Source organism: Tamandua tetradactyla, chromosome X (genome assembly GCF_023851605.1).
Source record: "Tamandua tetradactyla isolate mTamTet1 chromosome X, mTamTet1.pri, whole genome shotgun sequence".
NCBI lineage: Eukaryota > Metazoa > Chordata > Mammalia > Pilosa > Myrmecophagidae > Tamandua > Tamandua tetradactyla.
The window spans coordinates 106,574,940-106,594,622 of NC_135353.1; the positions used below are offsets into that span (position 1 = coordinate 106,574,940).

The 19,683-nt window shown below is 37.5% G+C and overlaps 1 protein-coding gene across 1 annotated transcript in view; it reads left to right on the top strand.

The window, feature by feature from the left end:
• The first annotated feature begins 5,481 nt into the window (after positions 1-5,481).
• Positions 5,482-19,683, top strand: part of EDA2R (ectodysplasin A2 receptor) — a 93,267-nt gene continuing 79,065 nt past the window's right edge. The window contains 1 exon segment of the mRNA XM_077145271.1: positions 5,482-5,664. Within this exon segment, the coding sequence (XP_077001386.1) occupies positions 5,486-5,664 (179 nt within the window). The 5' untranslated portion in view covers positions 5,482-5,485.

Genomic DNA, 19,683 nt, shown 5'->3' on the forward strand with positions numbered 1-19,683 from the left:
ATGAAAGAAAGCTTTGATGCTCTTTTGGTTTTTCTTCTTCCTACCTCTTCAACTTCATATCTTACCACCATCCTTCTGGAATCTTAAACTCCCTAGCTCCATCTGGGCTCCCCAATTTGCCTTTGTATATGCTGTTCTCTTAGCCAGGAGTGTCCATCCTCCAAGTTCATCTCTTTATTTCACCCTTTAAGATTAGTTCTTAGAAGATGAAGGAAACTTAGTAGATGAAGGAAACCAGATGATCCCACAGTATATGTTAGTGTTCATGTTCTCTGTGGACACCAGCTAGTTTTGGGTTCTGTTTTGAATTTCTGTACTGTATGTGAAAGTTATTTAAGGTGGAGTTAGACCAGAGGATATTAAAGGACTGTTAAATTAGAATGAAATAAGCAGCAGGTAAAGGGCTGTAGATTTTCATCAAAATTGAGAACTTGTAGAGCACTTCAACTAGGTGTTCTGTTTGCAGACGTCTTTTTTCTGACAAAGATGAATTTTGGGGCTTGGAGAAAGCACTCCCCAAAATGCACTAGTAAAGTTTCCTGAAGTGTTAAAAAATATTCCTCCTTCACACACACCCATATCACATACTTCATACAAACACTTTGACTTAATGCAGGTGTGATTAGAATGTAGATTAAATATGACAATGAGAATGATGCGGTGCTTTGTGTTGTTGATGTTCCTTACCCATATGTGCCCTTATTTCCTCTGCCTTAGTTTACTCATGTGATAATAAGGGTTGGGAGATATCTTCATAGGGGTGAGAGTGGAAGTTAAAAAAATAAAATCGCTACCAATTATTAAGTATGTAAACTTACTGGTTTACTCGGCTTTTTAACTGCCAAAGTTAAATCATTACCTATAATCCACAGAAGGGGACAGTATATCATCGTAAATCAAAGTGTGAGCTCTTGTTTGGAGTCTTGGTACTGGGGGAGGATTTCCAGTCCCTGGAATGGACCTTGTAGAACAGGATCAAGTAATAACAAGGGCAGCCTGAAGGACTGCTGAAATCCACAAACCCCATTTTTTCCCTAGACTGCTTAATCCCTGCAATCCTATGAGGTATCAGAAACTTGCAGGGAAAAAAGAAAACAAACTGAGTTCGGATTTTCCACGAACGCTGACTGGGGATCTGAGCAGGATTAATTTTATTTAGAAAATAACAATAGGTAGCATTTACGTACATGTTTGCTGGGTGTCAGACACCGTTCTAAGTGCTTCACATAAAGGAGTTCATTTAATGTTTGTATCAGCCTTACTGTTATTCTCCAATTTTACAGATGAAGATGCAGATCTAGAGATAGGCTCAAGGTCCATGCCACTAGGAAGAGTTTGAGATTTAAACGCTGAAGCCTAGCTCTAGAGTCTGGCTCTTAATCACAAAACATAACAACACAAATGCACAAACAAAAAAGGGAATGGCTTCTGGAATTAGATTGTCTGGGTTCCAGATCAAGCTCTGCCATTTGTGTGTGGGGTGCCATTGATCATTACCTTACCTCTCTGAACACTGATTTCCTCATCTGTGAAACAGAGATAATAATAGCAAATACCTCAGAGGGCTGCTGAAAGGTACCAATGAGATAAAGTATGTAAGTGTTGTATCTGACAAATAGTAATTCTCAATAATTGCATACTTTATATACTATTAAAGCAAATAGAGACAAAAAGACAAGACAGAACTTTATGGTATTTCTATATTTGAAAACGGCAGGAACCAATAAAGAAAAAATAGGAAGAAAATAAGAAATAGGAAGCACCATGGCCCCCAAGAGAGTGATCTGGTGATGTAGTGTAGTAGTTCAGAAGACAGGTCCCAGGGTCAGTCTATGTGGGTTTGAGTACCAGCTCTGCTATTTTCACTGGCTATTTGAGTTTGAGCAAGTTATTTAATCAGAAATAGGCTCAATTTTTTCATACGTAAAGATAGTACATCAATAGTATCAACCCCAAGGGCAATTGTGAGTATTAAATGCATTAATGCATACAAAGCAGTTAGAAAAAGGTTTGGTATACAAGAAACACCCAATAAGTGTTGGATACTATTATTTCCAGAATGAGAGAAAGTGTTCTTAAAGGAAGTTTGCCATATGACCCAGCAACACCATTGCTAGGTATCTACTCAGAGGACTTAAGGGCAAAGACACAAACGGACATTTGCACACCAATGTTTATAGCAGCATTATTTACAATACAGCCAAAATGTTCATCAACAGACAAGTGGCTAAACAAACTGTGGTATATACATACGATGGAATATTATGCAGCTCTAAGACAGAATAAACTTATGAAGTATGTAACAACATGGATGGACCTAGAGAACATTATGCTGAGTAAGACTAGTCAAAAAGTAAAGGACAAATACTGTATGGTCTCACTGATATGAACCGACATTAGTGAATAAACTTGGAAAATGTCGTTAGTATCAGAGACCATCAGGAGATAGAAATAGGGTAAGATCCTGGGTAATTGGAACTGAAGGAATACAGACTGTGCAACAGGTCTGGATACAAAAAACTCAGAAATGGGCAGCACAATACTACCTAACTGTAATGTAATTATGTTAAAACATTGAATGAAGCTGCATGTGAGAATGATAGAGGGAGGAGGGCTGGGGACATAAATGAAATCAGAAAGAAAGATAGATGTTAAAGATCAAGATGATATAATCTAGGAATGTCTAGAGTGTATAATAATAGTGAAATGTACAACGTACAAATTTTAAAGATGTTTTGGCATGAAGAAGAACAAAGGAATGTCATTACTGCAGGGTGCAGAAAATAGATGATAATTAATACTTTAAAATGTCACCTTATGTGTGAGGCTAAAGCAAAAAATGTTTATTTGTTACAAAATTTAGATTTTGACTAGAGCATTTCCTAATATAACTCATGTAGATAGTTTGATTGAATGTCATAAGTACTTGGAATCTCAGGTAGCACATGAGATTTTGTTGGTTTGTCCAGAGTGATCCCCCGATGAATCCCAGAATGATTTGATCAGTGACTGGAAAAGTATTTGCAAGCCCCCTTTGGAGAATGGTGAGAGTGGGGAGAAATTCAACTTCCCCAAGTTGAATTCTTGATATTCTCACAAGCAGTGTGGACAACCAAAGCTATAGGCTGAGTCCCTAGTCTTGGGGTTTGTTCACATGAAACTTAACCCCACAAAGGATAGGTCAAACCTACTTAAAATTTAGGCCTAAGAGCCACCCCCAAGAGAGCCTCTTTTGTTGCTCAGATGTGGCCTCTCTCTCCAGCCAATATCATGTGCAGTCTCACCACCCTCCCCCTCTCTGTGTGGGACATGACTCCCAGGGGTGTGGACCTTCCTGGCAATGTGGGACAAAGATCCTGGAATGAGCTGAGACTCAGCATCAAAGGACTGAGAAAAACCCTAGAATGAGCTGAGAATTAACATCAAGGGATTGAGAGAACCTTCTCGACCAAAAGGGGGAAGAGTAAAATGAGACAAAGTGTCAATGGCTGAGAGATTCCAAACAGAGTCGAGAGGTTATCCTGGAGGTTATTCTTATGCATTAAGTAGATATCACCTTGTTGTTCAAGATGTAGTGGGGAGGCTGGAGGGAATTGCCTGAAAATGTAGTGCTGTGTTCCAGTAGCCATGTTTCTTGAGGATGATTGAACAATGATACAGCTTTCACAATGAGACTCTGAAAACCTTATGTCTGATGCTCCTTTTAGCTACTATATCAACAGGAGAGTAGAACATATGGAATAAAAATAAATAAAAGGGGGAACAAATGTTAAAATAAATTCAGTTTGCAATAGTGGTAAATGAAAGCGAGGGGTAAGGGGTATGGTACGTATAGTTTGTTTTTCTCTATTATCATTTTATTTCTTTTTCTGTTGTCTTTTTATTTCTTTTTCTAAATCGATGCAAATGTACTAAGAAATGATGACTATGCAACTATGTGATGATATTAAGAATTACTGATTGTATATGCAGAATGGAATGATATTTAAATGTTTTGTTTGTTAAATTTTCTTTTAATTAATAAAAAAAGTAAAAAAAAAAAAAAAAGAAGTTTGGCAGTGGTCTGTGAAATGAAGGAGAAAGACTAGGATAAGATAAACTGCCTTTTCAGTGTGCAGCCCTTCAAATCTATCCCCTCTTTTCTGTCCCCACTGTCCTGGGCCTGATGTGGATCATCATTATTTCTTAATTTGACTACTGCACATGGAGGGGTCAAGTACGACTTAAGTTGAGGAACAGGAAATTAAGCTTGTGCACCCAAAGCATCAGGTTAATGAAGGGTCATGTTGATTGTCTAGTGTTCCTTCAGAGTTCAGACTTGAGCTTGTAAGCTATAGGGAGTTCTGGAAAACAAGGGAACAGAGAATAGTATTGCAGAACTGTATATTAAACAGAATTACCTTAAGGCAAGAAACACTGGGGATGGGAAACTAGTTAAGTGGCTTCCCAATAATCCAGGCAGAGATGCTGAATGTTTAAACTAGGGCAGTAGTAATGGTACTGAAGAAGAAAGAAAAGGATGTAAGAGATGTTTGGGAAGTTGAGATTTTGCAAATTCATTTGCTAATTCATTCAATATTCATCCGGTATCTACTATGTGTCAGGCATGGTAAGAGGCACTGGGGATGTAACATATAATAATTAAATCATTCTTAAAACAAATATTTGCTGAATACCTACAAAATGCCAGGCATTGTTCTAGGACCTGGAGATTCAGCAGTGGCCAATGCCCTCAAGAAGCTGACAGCCTAGAGCAGAGAAAGCTAAACAAATTATTACAGCACATTTTGGTAATATTAGTGTAGAGAGTAAATCAACATCTAATCCAGCCTGGGTTGGTAGTGACAGCCATTTTACCTAAGCTGTGTAGTTTTTGGCAATAAAACGGCAAAGATGGAAGAGAATGGAAGGGGCCCATAGAGATCCTCTCATGTTAACTAACCCCTTGCAATTTTATAGACTGAGTCCCAGAGAGGTCAAGTGCCTGGTCACACAGCTAATAAATTTAAATGTCCAAAGCTTAAATCCAAAGCTGGTCTTCCCCCGATTTCCAGTCCAGTGCTCATTTTTACTCCCCTGTTTTGAACTGGAGGATAATCAGCAAGGGCTGCAGGTACAGCAAGTGTGAACAGCAAAATATGAGGGATAGAGAAAGGGCTCTTAAACTGAGGTTTGGGGGGCCCTTTGATTTTGTATACATCGGCAGCTTTAGAGTTTTGCAAACCTAACTGCTAAAAATAATAAAATCCGAAGACCTAGGAATGGTGAACGGTTTGGGGAAAGTTGGAGGGGGTGTTTGCCACGGAAATGTCTCCAGCCTGTGAAGGAGACTCAAGGTCCAGCCCGGAAAAAAAAGGTTAGAAATTGAGACTTGCCCTGAACACAGCCTCTGAAAGGGAAAGACGTACTCCAGCGCCCTCTGCTGTATGCCAAAGAGTTATCTCCCCTGTTCCTGGTGACGCAGTTTTTCCGAGAAGGAAATAAAATGGCGGTGACCTCCTTTCACGCTGTACGGCTGAATATGACTGGATGGGCTCAGCGGCGTGGAAAGGAAGCTGGACAGTTTTGCGGTCTCCGGGGTGAGATTTCCAGTGGCAGATCTGTGCGCTCACCCCCCTGTGAAAGCGGTTTTCGGAGGTATAGAGAAGAGTCTTTGTGTGGCAGGTATGGCGATATTGTTGTCTTTATTGCGGGCCGTCCGGCAGGCGGCGATCGAAGGCAGCAAACGAGCCGTAACCACTCTATTTTTTCCAAGATTGGACTCTGTTGTAGCAGGGTTTGAGGCAGAGTTAAAGAATTTAGGATTAGTGGTGTTTAAGCTTTAAAACAAGGCCTCTTAATATGCGATCCCTGGATGTACCACATGGCAGGGGTTTAGGACAGTGATGAAGATCAGTGACTCCTTGAAATAGGATATTCAAATAAGTTTTTCTGCATTTCGGGTGGAGGGAATGTTTGTAGCTTTCTTCAGGTCTTTCATCAGGGGTTGGGGAATCCTTGCTTTAGGATGGGGTTTCAGGCCAAGGGTAACAAAACAGGGTGATGACTCCTTTTACATATTTATCCAACTAATTCCTAACCATGAGACATTAGGCAAGCCTCTTAACCTATTTCTGCCTTAGCTTCCTTATCTGTAAAATGGGCAATGATATCAGCACTTACCTCACAGAGTTGTTATACAACACTAACAATTTTTTATTAACTAAAAATTGTTAAAATAAATGTTTATCCACTAAAAATAATTTAATGGCTTCCTTAATTCTGTAATCCTTGGTAGAATTATAAAATTTCATATTGTTACAGACTCAACATCCATTCTGTTCTTTGAGCCTCCATATAATTTTTGTGGGATTGGTTTGCACGTAAGAAAGACTGAGGCAGAGACGGGCTAAATAACTTGTGTGAGGTGGGCCGGTAGTCAGCGGCAGAGTTGGTATTGTAGGTCCAAGCCTGCCAGATTCTTTCCTTATGCCGTGATAGATTGGTGCAAAAGGCCGTATAGGAACTCGAGTTCAAACTTCTTACTCGAACTCATTTTATAGATGAGAAAAGACATGGTTAAGTGGTTCTACACCCAGTCTGGACTTGAATACCTGTGACAGGGAGCAAATTGCATGTTTAGGCAACTTGCTCTAATACATAGACGGGTAATTTCATTGTCTTGTACCCTATAAACATTCAGATATGTTCAGGTTTCTCTCATGTTAAATTTATTTTAAAAAGCTTCCTTTGACTTGGTCCTTCTCTACGTCCTTCCCTGGTCCTTCTCACTCTCATTCCCTTTTTAGCCAGCTTGGGGGAAGAATGCTGATTATTCAGGGTGTCAAAGCCTTCACTTTTGCTTCACCCATAGACCCACTTTTTTAACCACTCTATGTCATCTCATTGTCAAAAACTAGTCTTTGACCTGACTATGTGCTACATTTAAACCTTTTGATCCATGGTCTCTGAGGTACCATATATGTTCTGGTTTTTCTTTGGTTTCTCTGTTCATTTCTTAGGCTTTCATTATTTATTTTCCTCTGCCTATCCCCTAAATGTTGATGTTCTACAAAGTTCTTTGCTTGTCTCCCCTTTTTGTGTTACACTCGTTCCCTGGATGATTTCATCCCCTCATTCAATTTCAATCAACACTTGGAAGTTATTGGCTCTTAAATTTATGTCCATAGCTCAAGCTACTTTACCCAACTCCAAACCCATCTATCAAACTGCCTACCACATGTCTTACAGGCAACTCCAATTTTTTCCTTACTGAATTCATTTTCTTCTTGCCTCAGATCTGAAGTGCTACCATCCACTTAGTCAATCAAAACAGAAACTGGGCTGTACTTTTTAATTCTTCCAACTGCTTCACCTCCTACCTTCATTCGTTTATACAGTACTAAACACATACTTTTTCCATGAATTGAGGATACAGCACCTAGACCAGTCCCTGACTTCATGAATCTTTCATTCTAGTACCAAGCCCAATATTAAGCTGTGATTTACAATGTGAAATTATTAAGTACAACTTAAATTCTGAAAATGAGAAGTGCAGTATGCTATAAGAATACATAGAGACCCTGACCTAAACCAGTATCAAGAAAGACTTCCCCAAGGAGGTGATGCTTGAGTTGAACACTGAATAATTAACAGGTATTAAAATAAAGAGAAGAAAGAGAGCCCAGGCAGAGGAGAAAGCATGGCTACAAGTCCAGAAGCATGAGACACATTTGGACGACCAAAAAGAAGGCCAATGTATGCCTAGAACTTAGAGAACACAGAATAGAGTGCCTGAGACAAGGCTGCAGAGGTGAGCAGGGGCTTTGTAGGCCACAGGAAGAAACTGGCCATTTTCTAAGAGCAATAGGGAGCGATAGAAAGCTACTGAAGGGTTTTTTTTTTTAGTGCTTTTTTTTATTGTGAAATATAGCATATATACAAAAAAAGCAATAAACTATTTATAGAACAGATTTTAAAGTTTGGTATGGGTTACAGTTCCATGGTTTCCAGAAGAAATATCAACATAATGATTCAGCAGTCATACTCATTTGTTGAATCCTATATTCTCTGTTATACTCCTTCTTCTCCCTTTTTTTTTCTTTTTTTTGTGAAAAATAACATATATACAAAAAGCTATAAATACCAAAGGGTTTTCATCAGGAAAGTAACATGGCCATATTTGGTTTTGGAAAGATCACTCTAGCTGTTGATAAGCAAATTAGAGGGATAAGGAAGCAGGTTAGGATGCTTTTGAAGTAAATGAGGCTAAAGAGATGATGGCACCTTTTAAGTTAGTGAGAATTGGAGAGATGGATATATTCATGGATTATTTGGGAGTTAAAAGCAATAGGACATAAAGATTGATTAGATATGAGGCAGAGGAAGTAGTAAGTTAGAGAGGATAGAGGAAATCCCAGGTTTCTGGTTTCTAGTTGGACAACTAAGGAAAGGTGGTGTCATTTTACAAGTTTGGAACACTGCAAGGAGGAAAAGTATGGAGTGCATAGGGTGTAGTGAGATGATCAGTACGCTTTTAAACACCACATTTTAACATCTGAGAAAATGAGATACCTTTTACGATGATGATGTTTTGTTGAGAGCAGTTCTTGCTTTCTTAGTGGTACCTAAAATAACAGAAATTTAAAATTGATGGCATATTAACTTTTATTAAATATGGTTGTTGTAAACAGGAAATCACCTAGGAATAGAATTAGATATACTCAGATATACTCAGAAGAGAAGGAATCTACGACTTAAGCCTTGAGGATTCTAACGTTTAAACATTGAGTAAATTGGATATGAAATGGCGAAGGAGCTTGAGAAAAAGTAGGCAGAGAGATGAGAGAAATCTACAAGTGTCTAGTGTCCTGGCGCTTGGAGAAGAGCGTACTTACCATAAAAGTAAAAAGGACCAAGTAAAATGAGGACTAAAACACATACATTGATTTTATTGACATGGAAAATGTTGGGCACCTTGAAGGAACTGAAGTTGGGTTGTGCTATGGAGACAGAAGCCAAATTAGAGTAGGCTGAGAAGTACGTGAAAGGTGGGGAAGTGCTACCAACTTATGAAGACAGCTTGTTGAGAAGCTTAGGTGTGAAAGAAAAGAGAAAAATGGGGAATTATCTGGAGGGGATTGTGGGTCCTCTTTTTACTTCCTGAGCTGGCTCTTAAATTCATCTTTTCTTGTGAGTGTCCATTGCTGCTTGGTTCAAGCCTTTATTATCCATTGCCTGAACTATTGCACAGGCATTCTCAGTGGACTCCTTGTCCACACAGATCCATTTTCCACACTGTTGCCAGAGTGATTTATTCAAAACCCAGGTCTGACCATGTATCTTCCTTGCTTGAAACCCTTCAATGGCCCTGAATCAGGTAAAGATCATTTTAACATCCTGCCCATCTCTTGGTTTCTTCTCGTACCCTTGCCTCTTCAATTTTCTGAAGGCATCATGCTAGTCCATGTTTCTATGCCTTTGGCCTCACTGTTTCTTCCTATAATGCCTTGTTCTCACTGGGTTTGCCTAGTAAATTCCTGATTTTCCCTGCTCAGGCGGCACTTCCTCTTTGGAACCTTTCCTGATTCCCTTAGTTTCTCATACCTTCCTTTACGATTTCTGTATTTTATATGTGTTTTTATAATTTATATGAAACATCCTATGTGTAATTGTTGACTTGTCTGTCACCCCCAGCAGACTATGAGTACTCTGAAGGTGCTGGCCTTGCCTTTTCCCCTTTTATCTATCCCCAGTTTCACACACTGTGCCTAGCCCATAGTAAGTGTACCAACAAGAAAATAAAATTCCTGGTTTAAGACACACGTACACACACACACAAATAGAAGAAAATATTGATAAATTTGACTATACTAAGATTAAAAGGAGATGATGTGACCTGTTCAGGTAGCAGACACCATCAAAGAGGATTTCCAAACTGTCTTCTTTATCACTAAGGAGAAGGAACCTCCTTACTGTCATGTTTTCTCTGACTGCCACCTCAGAGATAAGTGCTACCCTCAATGTTTTGCGGTTCCCAATGCACTTCCCTAAGGACCTATAAAACCATCATCACCTTGGAGTTTATCCCAACCCTTCTTGAGCCAGTTGATAGTCACTGTGTCCAATTTGCTGGATAAAAGGACCTTAATTTACTTCCTGCTGGGTCAATTGCCACTTTCTCCTTTTGTTCATATCTACCCTCATGCAAGCATCCCCAGCCTCCAAATATTCCAAGTCTCAGTTGAAGAAGCAGAGGTCTCCAAGTACCACAGTCTCCTTTTCAGTGTTTATTTATATTTTACTGTCAGTTCTTTTGCACTCCTAATATATTTGTGTTTATGAGGAATGTTAATGTTCTAATTAAATACTCTGTGTTCTTTCCTCAATTTACATTCCATGAGATATTGCATACAAAATGACTATAAAAAATGGTTTTACAAAGTGTGAGAGAGACGGAGACAGGGGAGAAACACAGAGATAGAGAGAAAATTCCCAAAGTTTTTTGCTATTAAAGTGCTGGAATTTGGAAACCTGAGTTCTATTCCTGAATCTGTTATCATCAATTAATTCATTCATTCATGTAGTCAACAAATGTATTAAGGTCAAGCACATTGCCAGGTTTTACAGTGGACGTAAAAAACCAATTATTTCCTTCCTCAGCACACTGTGATTTGCCAATCTTGACATATATCTCACATACTTATAGAACCTCATTCATTCGCTTATTCAATCATTCATTCAGTAGTCATGAAGAACCTATTGTGTGACAAGCAAGGTACTGGATTTAGGTGATATTCAAGACAAACATATATTATCGTTTCCTTCAGGGAACTTATAGCCTGACTTCTACTTGAGAATAGAAGGAATAAACTCACTTAACAGATGGAGAAGTAGTCCATAGAGAGGACATAATATCTTTACTTTATATCTTTTGCCTCCTTTATGACCTGCAGTTCCCTGAATTTTTCCTTTTCTCTTAACTACATAATCTTCTACTATACTACCTACCATGATGGCAGATTTCTGGGCCTCAAACTCCACCAACTTAAATCCTGGCTGCAGTAGGGAAATAGATCTAACCAACCATGATTCTTTGCCAAATAATCTTTGTCCTTGATTCTCTTGGACCACTCTCTGCTTATTCATGAGCTGGAAAATGTCTGACTCCCCAAAAGCTGAGAATATGACTCAACCACTAAAATTCTGTGAGTGTTGTTAAAATGTTATAGCCGTTATTTGAATCCTAGTGCCTTTGGATAGGAATTCTGTTGGAACCAGAGTTTGGAGCAGGGGCCCTTCATGTAAGAAACAGGGAATGCTGAAAATGAAGGAAGTAGAAGAAAGTAGAAGGAAATAATTAAAACATTTGGCAGAAATCAATGAAGTATAATATATATAAAAAGTTATGGAGTTGATCAATAAACAGAAAAAGCTGTTTTTCAGCAGACCAGTGAAATAGGCAAACCTTTCACAAGTATGTTGAAGAACTAAAAAGAGAATACGCAGATAATCAAAATTAGAATCAAAGTGGTAGAAGTATGCACAAATAAAGAGGAAGTTTTAAAAAATATTATTGTAGAACAAAATAGAGATTCCATAAATAGATCCATGTGTATATGGAAATTTAGGATAAATTGGCAAGTCTAATCAATAAAGAAAGGTTGGCCTATTTAAAGAAGTGATGTTGAGCAATTGACTAACTATATTGGAGGAAGAAAGGGTTCAATCTTTATGTCATTGCCAAAAGTAAATCATGCATGGATTATAGGTCTAAACATAAGAATCAATTATAAAACCATTAAAAGAATATTCATTGGAATATGTTTATGAACGTGGGGTAGGGAAGACTCTTAAAGCAAAAATACAATAAATAAATAATTTAAAAACTTCTGTGTGTCTGGTGTCTAAAAGACATCATCAACAAAAATAAATAACAATTAACAGACAAGGAAAATATTTGCAATATACATAAATTAAAATAATTTGTGTATTAAAGGAAATTATCAAGAAAGTGAAAAGATATATAATGGGAGAAAAATTTGGAAATCATATATTTGGCAGTGTTTTAATGTAGAATGTATAATGAATGTCTCCAATGCAAGGAGAAATAAACAGGTATAAATAAGAAATAAACAGTTATAACTTTGCTATTTATAAAACAGGCAAAGTACTTGAATAAAAGTACCTCTCCGTAGAAGATAAAAAATCGGCCAATAAGTACATGAAAAGTTTCTCAACCTCATTTGCCATTAAGGAAATGAAAATCAATACTGGAGCAAGATACCACCTCACACCCACATGGATGACTATTAAAAAAAGAAGAAGAAAATAACGAGGATGTGGAATGTTGATGAGGATGTGGAAATATAAAATGATGCAACCTCTGTGGAAAACAGTTTGGTAGTTCCTTAAAATGTTAAACATAGAATTACCACATGACCTGGCAATTCTACTTCTAAGTATATATCCAGAATAATTGAAAACAGGGACTCAAATGTTTGTACGTGATTGTTCATAGAAGTATTATTTACATTGTCCAAAGGTGGAAACAACCCAAATGCCTATCACCACATGAATGGATAAACAAAATGTGGTATATTCAATCAATGGAATATCATTCAGCCACAAAAGGGGATGAAGTTCTGATATAATCTACAACATGGATGAACCTTGAAAACATTATGCTAGGGAAAATAATACAGGCACAAAAGGGCAAATATACTAATTCTAATTATATGAATTATCCTGCATAAGCAAATTCATAGAGACAGAAAATAGGTTAGAGGCTACTGGGGGCTAGAAGGAGGTGGGAATGAGGAATTACTGCTTAATGGCTACAGTGTCTGTTTGGGGTGATGAAATGTTTTGGTAATGGATGGTGGTGATGGTAGAATTACATTGTAAATATAATTAATGCTCCTAAATTGTGTACCTAAAATGGTTTAAATTGTAGAATTTATGTTATAAATGTTACCACAATATTTTTGTAAAAGGAAACTTTAATGTTTAGATAGATATTCATACTGAAATATTCTGTTGATTTCTAAGATTTTCTCAATTAATTTGGGAAAGGGGAAATGGCTTTGGAGCATGGATGAAACACAAGCTAGGTGATGAGTTCACAGGGGTTCACTATGCTATTCTTTTTACATTTTTTAACTTTTTATTTTGAATTAATTTCACACTTACAGGAACATTGCAAATTAATACAAACTTCATACAGTGAACTTCAACATATCCACACCCTACCCCCAGATACCTAGAGCCAGCAGTTTTAACATTGCTGTAATCTTCTATCTATCTGTCATTCATCTGTCTGTCTATCTATCTTCTAAACATTTGAGAGTAGCTTGCATATATCATACTCCTTAAACACATAATACTTCCATGTACATTGCCTACAAACAAGGATATTCACTTATGTAATCATTTCAATATAATTATTAAATTCAAGAAATCTAACGTTGATATAAAGATTAAATTATATATTCCAATTTTTCCTGTGTCCCACTAATGTCTTTTTGAGCCTTTTATCTTCCATTCTTATATCCCATCCAGTATCATGTAATGCATTTAATTTTCATGATCTCTTTAATTTCTCTTTTTTTTAATTCTGAAATAATATATACAACATAAATCTTCCCATCCTGACCCCTCCCAAGCATTCTGTTCAGTGTGATTAATCACATTCACAATAATGCAGTATCCTCACCACTCCCATTATTATAACTTTTCCTTCACCTCAAACAGAAACCCTTCAGTTATTTTGTATTAACTCCCCATTGGCTCTATCCCTCAACCCTACAACCTGTACTATAGCTTCTGTCTCTATGAGTTTGGATATTCTCTGATATTTTCTTTGTGGATACCATGAGAATTAAATTTAATGTCCTAAAACTGTAACAGTCTCATTTTCTTTGATAGTAAGTTTCATATATGAACGGATGTTAGTGAGCTGATATCTCTGACTCAGTTATATGTCCTAAGGAGTAGGATCATCTTTGCTATCTCTCACTTTAATAAAGGTGCGGAGGTCCAGAGAACTATAAAATTGGTTAGGGTGTACATGGGAACTCTAGTGAAGTTTCAGTCAGTGGAACTGCCAGCATAGAAAGCATGTAGACTTTCCCCCTTGTATTGTATGCACTGGAAGGTCATGGGTTCATGTTCCACTGCCTGGTTAACTCAGTACTTTGGAGTCTCAGTGATAGGGGACAGAATATGCAACTTTATTCATGTATTTATTTTGCTGATAACAGTGTCTTTATATATGCAATGACTGTTACTTTTCAGGTACTTTAGTAGATATTTATATATATGATGTCATCTATTCTTTTTTCCCTGCCACTTTTCAGAAAATTTGAATTAACAGTCCAATGAATACCTATATATCTTACCTAGATTCACTGTTTGTTAGCATTTTGCCTCATGTTTTCTCTGAATCTCTTTCTCTCTGTGTGTGCGTTTGTGTGTAAGTTATTCTTTTTTGTTGTTGAAACATTTGAGAGTTAATTGCAGACATTATAATCTATCGCCCTTAAATGCTTCAGCCTGTATCTCCTAAAAATATGGTCATTCTCCTAGTTATCCATAATACAATTATCATACTTGGGAAATGTAACATTTGTTATAATACTATTATCTGTATTTGTATTTCCTCAATTGTCCTTAAAATGTTTGTTATAGCTACTTTAGCCTCCCTTCAAGGATCAGGTCAAGGATCATATATTGCATTTGGTGTCATGTCTCTTTAGTTATCTTTAATTGAAACAGTTTTCCAGCCTTTTCTTTTATAACACTGACATTTTTGAAAAGATATAGACCAGTTGTTTGACAGAATGCACCTCAACTGGTATGTGTCTGTTTTCTGGTGAGTAATTTCTGGTTATACATTTTTGGAAGAAATACTGCATAGGTGATATGTTTTCCTCAGTGTATCACATCAGGAGGCATATTATTAGTGATACTAAGTTTGATCATTAGATTATCATCATATTTATCTTTTGCTGAATAATGCATTGCCATAAATTTAGCAGTTTACAGTAACACAAATGTATTATCTCACAATTTCCATGGGTCAGGTGTCCAGGCACAGCTTAACTGGATCCTCTGCTCAGGTCTTACAAGGGTACAATCAAGGTGCTCCCTGGGGTGCAGACCTCATCTGGGTCTCAAGGTCTTCCAAGCTCATTCAGGTTGTTTGCAGAATTCAGTTCCTTTCTGTTGTAGGACTGAGCTTCTTCTTTTCTTGCTAACTGTGAGCTGAGAATGAACTTCGGCTCTTAAAAGTTTCCTCTCTTCAAAGGCAGTTAGCAACATAGCTGCTTATTTTCTTTCTTCCAGACCGATGGAGAAGATACAATGTTTTTAAAGAGCTTACCTAATTAGATCAGGCCCACCCAACATAATTTCCTTTTTCGTTAACTCAAAATATACTCATTTGGGACCTAATTACATCTGCAAAATCCCTATTGCCATATAAAATAATAATCACAAGATTATGTTAGTAACATAATTGTATGTCATCATGTTCATAGATTCTGCCCAAAATTAAGGGGAGTGGATTATATGAGGACAAGGATCATTGGAGATCATCTTAGAATTTTGCCTACCACAATACTTGTATCTGCCAGATATCTCCACTGTAAAAGTACTTTTTCCTTCATTTGTAATTGATAAGTAATCTGTGAATGATACTTTAAGATTGTGTGAATTTCTTTTTCTCAAATGTCTCTTACACAATGGTTTTAGCATCCATTGATGACTCTTGTCTTAATCAGTTAGTACTATGGTGGTTGTAAAGTGGTGATTTTCTATCGTTCCTTCTATATTGTTATTGGTATACTGTTTTTGTTTTGTTAAAAAAAAGAGCTTTACTGTCTCTTCCCATTCTAAATGTATGATTTAAAATTAAATATATCCACGTGTTTGCCCACACAGATCTTCACATGTTAGGGTCTCTTATTAATAGACCCAGCTATCAAGGGATGGTCATCTGACCATTATCTATTTTTGTTGTTACTGGATCCAGTGTAGGACAGACAGCATGGTACTCCCAGATGATCACGGTCTGGTCAATGAAGTTCTGTTAGGGACAAAAATACAAAAGCTTACATGGGCAGTAGTGATCTTCCACCTTAATTTTGAGTGATGATCATGGGGCTCAGTACCAGAAGACCATGAACCACATAGGTTAGTCAGTGGATTGGGCTGGCTAAGATTCCCTACCCCCAAGTTGGTAAGATTGTTTCAGCCTTGGGCAGGTTGGCAGGAAGGGCCTAGGGAAAGGACCTAGGGAAAATTAGCCCTTTCACAAACAGTCATACTTGGCATAGATAAGGCAGTTTTCCAATTTCATTGGCTGGATCACTGAGAGTAAACCATAGAAATGGTTCTCATTAGCGTAAATATATTAGGCTCTGGTTTTGGATGTGTGAGAAAACGCAATCTCTCTTGTTGCCTCAAGTCCCTCAGGTCAGTTAATCCCAGGCCAGACTTCAGTCTAGTTTGGATGACAGAGGAGTCCCTAATACATATTCATGATTAGCTAGATGAGATGACCAATGAGTGCATGGTGTCTTCCTCAGACTTCCCAAGGAACCTGGAAGGAGCTGAAGTGGTAGGTATTTAAACTGTGCCAGTGTTTTCAGGTCACTGTACCTGCCTCTAGAGGGCTCAGTCCTCTATTCATAGAGATTGCAAGAGCTAAATAATGTTTATTGAACCCTTAATCAATTCCACTTGTTATTCCCTTTCCCAGGAATACCGCTTTTCCATCCCAAAACATTCCTATTTGAATAAACACACACAAAACTTTCAAGGCACAATTATTTCACTAAAACTCACACAGATATAATTTTTATCCTGATCATAACATCAGTACATGCTCATTGTAGAAAACTTGAAAAATTCAAAATATGAAGAAGAAAATATTCATAATTCTACTAAATAATGGTAATCACTATTGACGTTTCAGTGTACTTCCTTCTAATTTATTATATACTTTCATGCATTTACATAGTTGAGTTTATATTCAACGTGTAATTTATAATTTTATATAATGTTACATCAGAAATGTACTCTAATTTCATTTTTTAAACTCCGTGTAGGCATTTTTAATAGCTGCCTGATAGCCATGATAGAAATGAACCATGATTTATTTAAACCTTTTCCTTTTGCTGGACATTGAGATTGTTTCTAATGTGTTACCATTATAAACCTCACCGCTTTTATGAACATCTTTATGCACAAAGATATGTCCATAGTTCTCACTCTTTAGGTTGAATTCTAAGAATGGAGATTACTAGATCAAAGCCCATAAATGTTTTTATTATGTATTGCAAAACCGCTTTCCAGAAAATGAGTGCCAGCAGCATTGCCTTGAAACAACAGTGATATGCCTGAAACACAGTCTCATCTCAGACCTGAGAAAATAGCTATCTTCTCCTCAAATGACCATCAGTCCCTTCAAGAAGGAACAGTGCAAGGGCAAAGGAATAGTTTTTTACATTACCCAAAGTGTCAGCTGAGGGGATTATACCAGTAGAGAGCTTAGGTTATACCTAAGCTTTATAATCCTACCGGTTCTTTTCCGATATATCTTGAGCTTCAACTAATTCTAGCTTCTTAATTAGAATTTAAAATTTTATCATTTGCACTCCTATTTTACTTCTTTTCTAAGGATCCAGTTCATTCCATTATTTCCTGAATTTCTAGTCCTGCCTTTCTTCATATCATGACATATAGAAGACTTCATATATAATAGACCCTTTGCCATCATATTGATGTGAGTTCCTGTCAAAAGGGACATTGCTTATAAACACTAAACAATTTAGCAAGGCACAGTTACACAAAACAACCCTATATATAAACAAAGAGCCTAAGTCTGGTACAGGAAAGTAAAACAAAAATGTTTATAGAAAATCTTTTCCTTGTTCAGACCTAAAATGCCATACAGTTTCTTCAGTGTTGTTTGATGAACCAAAGATCTGTTTGTCAGTGACCAGAGACCACTGGCTACTGTCTTCATAGAGTTGTCAAACCACCCTAAATGATGTGGCTGAGGTATTCTTCCTAAATATTTTGGTTTGTGTCAGAATACAGGCACCAGTGACCTAGCTAGTTAATTTCTATTTCCAGGAGTTTCAATCCAAAGTTAGATTGACTCTGATCTGGAAGGCAGAGAGGAAGTTCATCCTCAAACTGATTTCTCTAATTCAAAATATTTTCTAATTATTATTCTGCCTCACTTAGCTCTATAAAGTATTTAAATGACATTTCCTTTTGGATAATTTCTCCTGACTCTTCTCTCTTGACTTTTTGGTGATACTTGGGCCTACTAAGCTTTCTACATTTTGGCTCAGCTTTGCCTGATAGGGCAGATGAAACCTGGCTTGAGGCAAGAAGTATCAGAGAAGTCTTTTATCTTACCCCTTTCTACACTAAGTAAAAATAAATAAATAAATAAAAATCTCTATATGGAAGTGTGGATGCTTAGTATTTTGGTCATCTTCCCTGTTAGGTTGATTCAAGGGAAATGAGCTGTTATTTAGTTATAATAAGGTGGTCCTGTTCTACTCCCTCCCTACCTTGCCCCAGTGTAGGAGGAACAGTGAGGATGGATTTTTCAGTACCACAAGTCCTCATCTTCTCCCTCAACAATAAGGAGACATAAAGAACAGAGAGGCATGCAAAACCAGAATGCAGGTAAGTAAGGGACGTATACACTGGAATGAGAAAGAAGAACTCTGAATTCTGGTGGGGTCAGAGCCAATGGGCTGGAGTTAGAGTAGAGCGCAATGAATTTAACAAAGGAGAATGAGAACCGAGTAGGTCTGATGGAAGTGCCCTGTTAGCTACCATTTGTGTCTTGCATCTGTGGGCCAGATATGAGATGACAGCAGAGTTCTCTAGCCCAGGATGCTCAACAATAGACAACTGGGCTTTGTTTGCCATCCTAAGAATGGGAGGAAGCAGAAAGAGAATACAAATGTGTTCTGCCCCTCTTACATGTCAGCTAGGTGCTTTCATTAATCTAATCAGCACTATAAGGTAGGTGTTATTGCTTTTTACATTTGAGGAGACAGGGTCTCCTGACTTCCAGACCAGTGCCTTTTCCACTTGTGAACTGTTGTGGTGTGGTGATCCCCAGCCCTGTTGCCAATGTGCTCTAGTCTTTCTACTTCTTACTAAAAGTAGGTCACTCTCCATGATCACATTCTTATCTGATTTTGCCACTGAAGCATAAATATCTTGCTTTCTATTTCTGGTTCTCTCATCTCTGTCAATGCTGTGGTCCCTGCATACTCCATGGGACTCTCCTCCTCTGAGTCATGCTTCTAATTCAAATCCTACCACTTGAATGGCAAAACTAGGCATGGGCTGCCTGATAACAACAGCAACAACATATATCAATTTTTCAGTGCTTACCATATGCCAGACTTGTGCCAAGCTCTTACCATGCATTATTTCATAATTTACTTACTATTCCCATACAAATACTATTATTTCCCCGCTTTTACTGAAGAGAAATTAAAGTTCTGGTTAAATTACAAACTTCATCCAATATGACTCTTCCCTTATTTCACCCTACCTCAGCTGCAATGGCTTCTTGCTCTTCTTCAGGCAGGTCAAATATACTCTCATCTCATCGTCTTTACACTTGCTGTTTCTTGTTTCCTGAGATTTATTCCCATTGATGAC